The 12,558-nt window shown below is 37.7% G+C and overlaps 1 protein-coding gene across 25 annotated transcripts in view; it reads right to left on the bottom strand.

Annotated features, from left to right (window-relative positions):
• LOC103712390 (uncharacterized) overlaps positions 1-12,558 on the bottom strand; it is a 54,192-nt gene that overhangs the window by 31,030 nt on the left and 10,604 nt on the right. For 17 of the 25 annotated variants that reach the window (XR_015976944.2, XR_015976943.2, XR_015976941.2 and 14 more), the window contains 5 exons: positions 11,559-11,708; positions 7,698-7,861; positions 4,331-4,409; positions 4,083-4,184; positions 863-919 (listed from right to left, as the gene is read on the bottom strand). Coding sequence is in view for 20 of the 25 variants with exons in the window: in XM_088719455.2 (XP_088575581.2) it covers positions 863-919; positions 4,083-4,184; positions 4,331-4,409; positions 7,698-7,861; positions 11,559-11,708 (552 nt within the window). In the remaining 5 variants the exon portion in view is untranslated. The remainder of the gene's footprint in view (positions 1-862; positions 920-4,082; positions 4,185-4,330; positions 4,410-7,697; positions 7,862-11,558; positions 11,709-12,558) is intronic. The other 8 variants (XR_015976942.2, XR_005514761.3, XM_008798903.6 and 5 more) reach the window with 1 other exon arrangement.

The raw sequence follows: 12,558 nt of genomic DNA, 5'->3' as shown, positions 1-12,558 counted from the left end.
AGGTGATCTTGTGAAAAGTTATTCATTAGTCAAAGAATATAAAGTGTAAAAATAACTATTAGCCGAGAGCACCACCCGAGATTCCTAAATCGCACCACACAAATTCCTCAGTATGGCCCTGTTTGGAAGCTCCAATAAGCTGTCCATGAATAAACGCCTTCTAGTAGTAGATGATGGAAGGGAAGGGAAAGCGCCAGAGGAGAAGAATCTCCGATGATAAGAAAGTGCCTGATTGCGCTGTCCCCCAAAAATAGATACTTGCTTATTTTGAAAGCTGATTTTCCTTATACAAGCTGATAAGTATATTCCATTTTGGTTAAGTTCTCTCATCCCATTACATATGTTGTCCTCAAACTCACGATCATTTGACTGTTTCCAGATTAAAACACATCTTATCGCCGGACAAGTTACTCTGGCATCCAAACAGGGCGTACAAGAAGCACATAATCATGGTATGGCAGTAATTCATATGTTAAAGCACTGTACAATATATCATGACAGGTCATAGATCATATGGTGAATCCAAGAACACAAAATAAGAGGGTAATGATGTGTTTCCGCACTAAATAAAAGTATACCATGGAACATAAAGAGACACTTCAGTGCATTAGGAGATAAATCTGATATTACATTCAATGGCTGTAGATAACTTTCTTATAGTAGATAGTCATGACTCATGACAGTTTCTCATTACATGCTGTAGTACCGGACAGACAATGGCATGTGAACCTGAGTTGTAGCATGTGGAATGCTTGAGTTTTATCTGACTTTTAGCAGATAGTGATGTATAACATTTTCTCTGTATCATGCATATCCAATTAGTTGAAATTCAAAAGCAAAATTATGTATTAGTTAAAATTACCTCCGAGATAATAGATATTTTATTTGCTGCCCTTGCTAAATTGAGTTGTTGATCCACCTACAGCATCAATAGTACAAGTGAACCATCAACATAAAATAATAAAATACAGAAATACAAAAGCATAAGTGGACACAGTAAGAGCAAGCAATCAATATCAATTGCGGCTTCAGTGACACACATATTCTTCAATCTGGTCACTTGTCAATACCAAATTAGCCTTGTGAGCATTGAGCATAATTAATTGACATGACATACTCAAATCAGAGACAATATACAATTTATATAATTTCTGATACTAGGAACCATGTTCGACCAGAATTCAGGAATCCTGATCTGGTGGCACTTTGATATTAGTGAAAGATGGTATCAGGTCCCAAAACAGGTATAATATAAGCAACAGTCATCTGACAAGGAGCTAGTTACTTACAACCTGATATATTCTTTTCCATCTTCTTTTATCAAGTATATGATTACATAAAGGTGAATTAGTAAATCCCACAGCACAATTTTCTACACATGCAGCATATAAATGGTCCAACATATGAATACATACCAAGGCTTTAAATCCTGTGGGATGGAGGTGTCCCGGTTTCTCCATGGAATGGGACGCCCCACTGTCCCATTCTATCCCGGCAGCAGTGCCAGACATGCATCCTAGTATATATCCTCCAACTCTCTCCCCTTTTTTTTTCTTTCATTTATTTCATTCCTTTTTTTTCTTTCTTTCCTTTGTTCTTTTCTTTTCTTTTTTCTTCTACCTTCCTTTCTTTCCTTTACCTTTTCTTTTTCCTTTTTCTTATCCCTTCCTTTCTTTTTTTTCTTTTTTTTTTCTTTTTTCTTCTTCTTTCTCTTTCCTTTTTTCCTTCTTTCCTTCCTTTCTTTTTCTTCTTCCTTCCTTTCTTTTTTTTATTTTTCTTCTTCTTCTTTGCTTTCATTTTTTCCTTTTCTTCATCTTCCTTTCTTTCTTTCGTCTTTCTTCTTCTCTCCTTGTATGGATCAGTTCCTGAGTCCTGACCTTGTCTCGGTCCCGTTCTCACAAGAACGGGACAGGACTACCGGGAGGGCCCCGTCCCTCCGAAATGTAAAACCTTGATATATGTACACAAACTACAATAAACGATTTAAAGTATTAGCGGACCACTAATAAATCTGAAGAACAGCATCTATACTCGATCAAGCCCAACCAGAATCACAAATGAGTTTGAAGAAATATAGGGAATTTTTTTATTATTTTTTTTTTAAAAAAGCAGCAGAAACTTTTTGATAAAATTGTTGCTATATCAAGTACCTGCAATTTCTAATTTATGTAGCAACTAAGGTTTCCTGTACTGATCGTACCGATATACCGGTGCGGCCGGTACCGCTATGGTACCAGTACCGAACCGAGTCGAACCGGTATCGTACCAAAAGTGCAATAGTGCGTGGCACTTAACGCCTGGCTTTAGCCACGCGCTCTCCCATGAAGAACACCCCATACCGGTACGAAACGAGCCGGTTCACACTGATACATGCCATGAACCGATCGGTTCTCACCCAAATCTGGTTCGAAACCGATTTTAATAGCCGTACGGCACCGGTACGGGCGGAACCGACTATGGTAGCAACCATAAGTCAAACATCAATTTAATAGTAGAATTAGATCCAAAATTCCAATGCCACTGTGCAAACTAGTTGTTAGTATGTTAGCATGTTAGATATCATTGAATCCAAAGTCAAAGTTTTTCCCATATCCTGCTGCAGTTAAATTTTTTTCATTCGGGTACCACGGTTCACTTTCTTTTGTTGGGTATTAGATAGTTCTTTTTTAGAATTGACTTGTTGTCTGATGCTTCTTGCACTACATAATTTGGGCTTAAATTTTATAAGTTTTTGATGACTAAAGTTGATGCATTTCAATGAGAAAACAGGCCATCCAACAGCACTGAAGGGAGAGGGTCTAAGTGGTAGGACAGTGTGGAACATAAAGAGGGTCAGCCCCTTTCTGTTTTCTATTCTTTTTTCCAGACATGTGCCCAATACTCTCCCTCAAGCCATTCTTCAGCCATAGAATCCTTTCTTTCTTTTATCAAAACAGGTTTCTTTTCTGCCTTCTCTCTTTCCTTTTCCACATTATCTGCTTTTGGTTTACTAAACTATTAAACCCAAGGTTCGCCGTCTCGATACCAAACCTCGTATCGGTGCCACACTAGCGCAGCATCGGTACCATGGTCTGCCGTACCGGCCGATACGTACCGGTTCCAAGCCGGTACGTACCGGTCCGACCTGGGACCGGTACCGGATCAGCATGAAATCCGGTACCAGTAATTTATTTTTACCGGTTCGCCACCGGTACGCCGACCGGTACCGGTACAGCGGACCTTGATTGGTACGTATGGTACAGAGTTTTTTTGGCATATCAAGTATCAATACGCCACCCATACCGAGTACCGATACTGAACCGGTACAGTACGGCCCGTACCGTCCGGTTCGAGCCAGTACGGCATACCATGATTAAACCTATTACTATAAAAAACCCTAGGAGGGTCATAGGGCTTTAAGACAAGCAGATCCGCTGAGTTTGTTGAGAAGATTTTGTAGAGACCTAACAATTAATTTTAACTGTCCAGCCTATACACCTTGCCATCCTTGCAATAAATAACCTATTGCCAACATAGATCTGCAAGTCTCTTTTTGCAACTTTCAAGATTCAGGCTACTGCAGGGGTGAAGACATAATTACCAGTTGAACTGTCATGATTAAATTTCAATTGGCATCTTTATTACTTTCTATGAGAACTGAATTATTAGGATAGTTCCATCCCATGTTAATGGCGCCCTTCAATTGCTTCATTACTCCACTAGATTGGTTGTATATAGGTTAAGCATAGCAACTGCAATGCATGACAATGTTAGCTCAATTGCCCTTCCAACAATTAAACTTCCTCAGTATTTTTTTTCCATGAAATTCCATTGCATCAAAACAATGACAATCTTGGTCCTTGACTCCTTGTAATGTAAAACAATAGGACAAACCATGAATGTAAATTTGGAAAGATAACTGAATGAGAATATAGATATATAAGAAGAATTATATACATAGGAGCAGCAGGAGTAATCTGTAAATACACCATCAAATTTCAATCCCCTCATCAATGATCACTATATCCAATTGCAGCAATAATAATTCATAGGAAAATATCAGAAAAGAAAATCCATTATACATCACACAGATGCACAAATACCTGCATAAATTCTGGAAGACTATCTTTATCAATACGACTCAATAGGTGAAACGGCTGCTGAGCTTGTAAGTTATCATCCATATATATTCCAAGCAGAATGACCTATAAAAGTTCAAGAAATGAAAGAGTAACTGACAAGTTTTGTATTCATTGATGAAATGGGAATATAAGGAAAATGATATGATAAAGATTTAAGATCTAAATAAATGATAGTGTGTATTGGGGTCTCATATTGAAAAGGAACTCACAGGTATAATCTCCAAAGTTGCACATATCTGAGCTGCATATTTTGAGGAATAGTAATTTGAGACGCAAAGAAGATCAGAACTGCAAGTTCAGCAGTAAAAGCAATAAAAATCACCTAAGCAAGTCTTGGTGAGTAAAGACATCAATCAAGATTCACAAACTAGATAATTGATAGAAGATCGAATCATTTCAGCCTTGAAAGAACTTCAAGAAGAAAGTGATAAAGATATAAAACACGTCAGCAAGTACTGAAAAGAATAATGAAGTTCATGATAACATTTAAACACTCGAATGAAACATTTTCCCCTCACTTATTTGCGTCATTGTCAAACTGGAGGAAAATAAAGGTAAAGTCAAATATCAAATTTCTTTAGAAGAAACTGTCCGTGTTAAAAGCAAAATTACTTTAAATCATGATTTGAAGAGATGACCATGACTTGAGTTGACTGGGGTCATGACCATGCGAATTACCTAAGGCAAGAAAATAGCATCCAAAATTTGGTCGTTTGATATGCATGGATCTGCCATGTATGAGTATTTAATAAACTAGTTTGATTTGTCTCTAACAACTAAATATAGATTAATGAAAAATCATAGAGCAGATTGAATAACTTGACAACACAGATCAAGAAAAGCAAAGGTGTTTCCTTAGAAATAAGGGGGAAATAAATACACTGACATTTACTATATACATGATGCACCTTTAAGGTCTATCCCTTCTAGAAAACAAGAACAGCCAGGAGGCATCTACGAAAACTATGAGCTTAATCAAGGGTTAGAGACCCACAAAAACAAGACAGTACCACCAGTACCATACCATCATGATGGACAACAAGACCAATACGGTGTGTGGGACATCAATCCTTAACTGGATCCAGAAGTTCCATCCAAATCTAATCAGGATGGGATGGTAACCAAAGTCAGTTGGGCCGGTACCAAGCACAGCAAGACCAAGTTGGCCCATTGAGGGAAAAAATAAAGGGAAAAAGAGAGCTAGGAGGACCACACCCTCTTTTCCTTTGCTTTCATCACGAGGGTTTCCTATGGATGGAAACCAAGAAAGAGAGGCATAAAGAGATCGCGAGAAAGAGAAGGATGGGAAAGGGGAAGGGAAGAAGGGTAGATCCAGCATATCCTTGATGCCATCCAGTCTCCTTGACACTAAAAACGTCATCCATCCAGTAACGCTTCATCCCTCCCCACCCTACACCGCCCCCCACCCCCCCCCCCCAAAAAAAACAGTTTTTTTTTGTTTTGCCATCTTTCTTTTTTCTCCACTAATGGGCCAAAGGATAAGAAAAATAGTGAACTAATGACAAATTTTTATAAATATTATTGAATTCATATCCCATCATTGCCTTAAAAAACACTTGAACATGGAAAAAATTTTCACTAACAAATCATTTTGAGATTAAAAAAAATAAAAATTGAAAAATACAAAAAATATAAAATCAAAAAAAGAAAACATCCTATGACTCCACTAGGATATTGGACCATACCAAGAGATAGAATGATATATCCTAAAACTGTATTGTCCCCAAAAAATAATAGTATGGACCAAGGTCAAAGAAACCAGTACCGGGCACCGTACCGGACGATTCGGTATGGACCGTGTCGGGTTTGTACCGAGAGAGATTATCGGTACCGTGCGAGAGAGAAAAAGAGAGAGAGAAGAGGGAGAGAGGCTAGCGGAGGGTGGCAGACACCGGCGGAGGGCCGCAGGCGGGCCGACGGAGGGCGTGGGGGGGGCGGCGGTGGCCGCGGCAGGCAAGGCGCAGCCAGTTCCCCCCACGGCCCTCCAACGGCGTCCTCCACCTCTCCCTCCATCCCTCGCTCGCTCTCTCTGTCCTTATCCTTCTCCAGCTCCAGCAACGGATCTCATTTTCGTTGCCGGATCCATACCAATGAGCCACCGGTACGGCTCAAGTCGGCCGGAACCGCCCAATTTGGGACGGTTTTGCCGACCTTGACTATGGACAGTGATACCCATATTTTAAACCTTGAGCTCAATATTGTCTATGCTTATGCTCAAACTCCTGAAACATCAAAGTTGCATGAACTGCATGAAGACATATATATTTGTATCATAAGATGAGGTATTGCATGCAATTTGGTTTAGTTCCTAATATTGTATGATCCTCTTAAATGTACATGTTTGTGCTCGTATGTATGTGCGCATGTCTGTTTTTCACAAGAGAGAGAGGGAAAGACCAAAACTCTACTAAGTGGAATTCAGATTGGATCAATCAAATAAGTGCAAATTATTTGATAAGCCGGCCCCAGTGAGAATTCACATTGCTCATTATATCTTAAAAAAGACACATGTCAAATGTTTCATACTCAGGCTGTCACAAAATGGATAGTACTGGTTGAGCCTGGTTAAATCGAAAACCTACACCATTTGCCAATGATCTACCTCTGTTACAATGCATATGAACCAAAATTAAGTGGTTTAGATACTTCTAAACAATAAAGCATGTTAAATCGTCATATCATTCTGTTAAAAGTTGACCATAGGATGGCAACTGGATGCAAATGTTAATCCTTTTTTCATTGTCCATTTCAGATGTTACAGATGGCAAACAATCATATACAACTATACATGCATATGTATCTGCATGTATAATGTATACAATACCACACAGCTTGTGACAGCTAATAATAAAGTGTGATGAGTTAAATATTTTTTTCTGTAAAAAATCATTGATGTCTCTTTATTTGGAAATGACAGATAGCACATAAAAAGATGATTCTTGACACCTTCAGTCATGTAAATCCATGTCATTGGTTGGCAAGCACTCTCATCTTCTCGTTTTTTTGAATATTTTCCATATACTCAAAACACTTGCAAGGCAAACAACAAGCTGAACAAAGCTTCGATTGACTCACATAACAAATTGAGTTCCATGCATTAACATCAATGAGTCAATAGGAGGTTATCTAGCCTTGATGTTTGCATATAGATGAAGTAGAATAATTACCAACTCACTTTTAAATTACTGCTAGTCAGATGAGCTTTCGCTTCAAGTAGTAGATAAATCTTTAGTTCTGCTAACGGGCTTTTAGAAAGAACCAGCCTCTTAAATTCTAATATAAGTTGCAGGAGTTTCTACTCCAAAAGAGATCCTTGGGGATAAGCATCCAAATAATATATCCTACCAAGCCAAATGGAATGAAAAAACTAAATTGAAAAACCAACAGTTGACAGAGAGGTCAAATAAGTCCCTATTTTTTAGTTCTTTGTAGCTTAATGCATGTGACCTACTCGCAGTATAATCGCAAATTAGAAGCCAAATAACCGAAATTACAAAGAAGAGCAAGAAACCAAAGCATAGGTGGAGGGAGACTGTTATTTATTTTAAACACAACCTTTGATTTTGTTCAATCCGTCGTAATGGTACATTCAACAACATCCAAAATTTTAGAAAATATGTATGCAGACTCAGCACAACTGATGGATCTTGCTCAATATTCTTGCCTAGTAGTTCGCCAAATCTTGCAACATATGCCCATGCATAGAGAGCATCAGTAATCTACAAAAAAAGTATCAAATAACTTAAATGAAAAATCAATTTTTCTTCTACAATTACCCATAAAGAATTAAATTAAAAGTTAGAATAATCATATAGCATCAATTTGATATATTTCTAACTAGATGTTACCGATAATGTTTTGCAGAGGTTAGCTAGAAATGGTCATCTACTGATAGCATCCTCATAGAAAAGTGAACTATGCTCAGGAGCTCTTGATTCAAGTCTATAATTGACTTACCCCATACTATATACCTCAAAATATATCAATTTAACCGCAGCTTACCTGAAGTACTTCATTTTCATCCAAGGTATAATGTGTCGGTACCAAGATCCATACCGGTTGCTTGGCGGTACAATATGGTATGGTACCATGCTGTTCTAGGCCCGTACTAATACAGCCAGAGCCGGCGAGCGAGGGGAAAGGGAGAAGAAAAGAGAGGAAGAGAGAGAGGGAGAGAGTCTATGATTAACTTCCTCCCTCCCTTCCTCTCTTTCCTTCTCCCTCTCCCCCTCCCTCATTGGATTTCTCAAACAGTGGGGCGGAATCAAGTCAGTCCGCCCCCGGTACAGTTAGGCACGCCCTGAAGCAGATGGTTCAGGACAGTACCGCCTTCTATATTTTCATCATTGTTTACTTCAAGCTAAGAATGATCATTTTGTGCTAATTATGGATGGCTTATTGGGCATATTTAGGATGATATTCCTTGATGAATGCTTTTTTTTTGGATGTTATAGTCTTAGTGGATGAAACTAAGATCGAGGTTAACCGTAAATTGGAATTTTGGAGGAGTGCATTAGAATCTAAGAGTTTTAGGTTAGTAGGACCAAAATAAAATACATGAAACATAGTTGTAGTAAAATTAGAAATATAGATGAAGATGGAATGAAAATTGAGGATCATTAAGTTCCTAAAAGTGATCATCTTGGTACTCGAGATTGATTATTTAGAAGGAGAGAGAGATTGAAGAGGATGTTAACTATAGGATTGAAGCGGATTGGATGATATGAAGAAGTGCAAATAGAATATTATGTAACATAGGATACCTACCAAGTTGAAGAAAAAATTTTCCAAGACAGCCACAAGGTTAGCTATATTTTATGGTATAGAATATTAGGCAGTTAGAAAACAACATACACACAAGATAAGTGAGGCCGAAATGAGAATTTTTATAGTAATACAAGAAAAGATTGCATAAAAAATGAAGTTATTTGTAAAATAGATGAAGGTAGCACCAATTAACGAATAGATTGTGATGCAGCACAGGGTGCAGCCAACAAGTACTATGACCAATTAGACCATGCCAAGCGTCAAAAGAGCCAGTAGATTCGAGGGTGAAGACTGCAGTAAACAAATATTTGAGCCATGCCAAGAGATTTTCGGCAAATTTTCTTATAAATTTTTCATTAAAAATAGTATCAAATTTTAGCCAGGTTCACATATTTGTAATAGAATAATTCTAGAATATTTTCTTATTGTCGAGTCTTATTTCGAGTATGATGTTGTATTGGGTTTAATACATGAATTAGGGTTATGGTGTAATGACCTATAAATATGCGCATAATACATTGTGATGAGCAGCACTTGAGATATTAATAAAATTTCTTTTGAGAGAATTTCTTTCCCAAGTGAAGGATTCTTCAATCCAATTTCCGTCTATTTGGGTGTTGATCTTTGAAGCATATCCTCGTCAATCTAATCGCCCCTTCTTCCTTCCCGTTGCGTCGGTTTGAGAGAAAGATGACTTCAATGGTTTATAAAAAAAGGTGAAGGTAGCACCAATTGAAGATAAATTGAAAGGGCTTAGATGATTTGGCATGTACAACATAAGCTGAGGGATGCACCAGTACCAAAAGTGATTTGATACATGTTAAAAGAATGAAGAAGATAGAGGTAGACAAAAAAATTACATGGAATGAAGTATTAAGAAAAACTTAATATCTCAACATCTTTCAGAAAGCATGGCCCTAAATCGAGAGGAATGGAGAAAAAGGATGTAGCCCACCCCACCTAGTTGGGATTAAGGCTTAGTTGAGTTGAGTTGAGTGTTTACTTAAAGCTAGAAGTTTAAAATTTCTAGTGTAGGCAAACACCAATTCAATTGCTTAATAAGTGGGCCATTATCATGATCAAGAGAAATTATGGTTGAATTTTGAGTGAAAATATTTCTCTTATGGTGGATTCACATCCCTATCTTACTTTCTTTTCCTTTTCTCATCTTGTTCTCCTTCTACTCCTATTTTCTTTCCTCTCTACTACAAAATCATGCAACTCTGTACTCAAGATTACATCAGGATGGTTTACTAAATTGGAGCTTAATTAGGTTAAACATTTGTTACTACAATCTAGGACACTTAGCATTGTGGGCCTTTACTGAGTGGCTAAAAGGTTATTCAAAGTTTTTTGTTTGAGAATTTGAAAAGAATGACATTGGGGAAGCAATCAGAATTACAGGCAATAACTAATTATCATATAGTGCATCACATCGTAAACTACCTAGTGACTTTCCAAGATCAATATTTAGCACAAATTTAAAACCCATGGGTCGGTATGGTATTGAACCATTCTAACACAAAATCAGCCCTGATACGGATGCCAAAACCATCCATTCTAGTAAAGTACCAATATCTGATACTGCATATCAATGGTATCATGCTAACCATATTAGTCAATACCAATGATTTTTCATGCTTTTTGATGGTGTTGATTTTGGTATTTGCCGCTGGTATCAAACTATCAGTATCATACCACTCTGATAATAAAACAGTATAGGATTACCAACATTTAAAACCTCGATACTAAGGGTTGCCTTTTGCCCCTAACAAGCTTGAATATTGAGGTGCTGATTATGGAGACACATCAGAATACAAGCCAAATGAAAGGAGAAAAGCAATCCTCTTATGGCCGAATTACTTTATTCAATATAGCATTTACCAATTTAGCATTATGGTTTATTGTACTGGGCATAGATACCATACCAATGGTGAATCAATACTTGGTGCAGGGGTGTACCGAGTGCTAATACCATGAACCAACTAGTACAAACACTATGCCAAAATGGTACCAGCATGGGTATCGAAACTGGTGCTATGAACCTTGCTTGGCATCAATTGTCTTTTTATTTTTTATGGTCCTATCAATAGTCATGAGAAGACCGAGGAAACCAATATTAGAACTCCTCTTATGCATCCTAGTAAAAGTACTTTTGGCCTTATTAAGTCAAAAAGGAGGTTGGAACTGCAGGAATCAAGGAGTCAGACCTAGCTCAAATAACTTCTAAAAGCTAATTGGTAAAAAGTGAATCTTTTTAAGGTGACTGTGGAATACTAATTACCTTGGAGAAAAATGGAAACTTTTACAAATGGATCCCCTATTATATTACTATTGTCTGGAAAAGGATGTTGAAACATTTGCAGCCTCTCTCTTTTATTTTTTTGGTAACCACAGCTTTTCTCTTTAAAAGTTAAATACCTGAATGGTCATGAAAAGTCGAATGCCTCTTAGGTTAGTGTATTCAGCGGTGAATCATCTAGAATGAAAGCAAAGACAGGAGAGAAGGAAAGATTTATCTTGGAAGCAAGACACCTTATTCACATATGGGAAAAAATGATAAGATATGGTGGAATTTGACATCTTTACTGAGAATAGCATGATAAGAGAGCACTTAGCCGTGACATAAGGAGCTATACTACTCTATGCCTTGGATTTTGCAATAACAGCTGCCAGGTGATAACGTCTCAGAGTTACCGCAGAGAATGTAGACATTGCTTCATCATCTAGATTGAGAACTTTGATCATATCCTGCAGATACTTTTGGGCTTCAAATAGCCATTGCTTGATTTGATCAATCTGAAATATTTGGTCATAAAGAGCCATGTCAACAAAACAGAAATTCATTTTAAGAAGACTGACAGTATTCTAACTTAATGCAAATGAATGACTGAAAAAAGATATTTTTGACTGTTGTATTCATAGTTTCACTCACTAGCAAGATCATCACATTACTATCAAAGGCAGGAAAGATACAAAAACCGAGGAAAGGCTTTGCCACATTGTATAAGTAAGATATCCAATAATATAAGCTTTTAATCAAGGTTCGCCGTACCGGTACCGAACCCCGTACCGGTGCCGCACTAGCATAGGCGTACCGAGTATCGGTACGGTATGATATGCGGTATGCTAGGCGTACCAACACTAGCGTACCGATACCGGTATCCATCGGTACGGGTACAGTACGCCTGGTACCGACCGGTACAGCATACCATGCTTTTAATAATAACAATATTCCTTTATACTGTAACACTAGAAAATAACTTCATCATTGATTATAACTCAGATGCGCTATATATTCAATATTTATTGTGGGGAACAACGGGTCAGACTTGAGTCTCCTCTAATAATGTTACATTATTCTAGGTCAAGCCTAGAACTTGGCCTGCTAAAAGAATCGCATATGCATTGGTATAAAATCTCTACCACCCTACCTCCTCACCAACCATTTGTTCTCTAAATGAAAATTTATCACAGTGAATAGAAAGAAAAAGGGAGAACAGAAATCTGTAGGCTCCATTATGATCACAAATTGATCATAAAGAAAATATATTTGGGTGTCATCTGTCTTTGTAGGGCATTCAGCCATTCTATGAAAGCGAGACTACTTATACTGCTCCCCTCCTCTTTAATATTATCACCATGAATG

Source organism: Phoenix dactylifera, chromosome 4 (genome assembly GCF_051530095.1).
Source record: "Phoenix dactylifera cultivar Ajwa chromosome 4, Ajwa_hap1_PhDact_Kaust_v1.1, whole genome shotgun sequence".
In the NCBI taxonomy this organism is placed as follows: Eukaryota; Viridiplantae; Streptophyta; class Magnoliopsida; order Arecales; family Arecaceae; genus Phoenix; species Phoenix dactylifera.
Note: the sequence above shows the minus strand (reverse complement) of the source record. Positions and strands in the feature narration are given on the sequence as shown.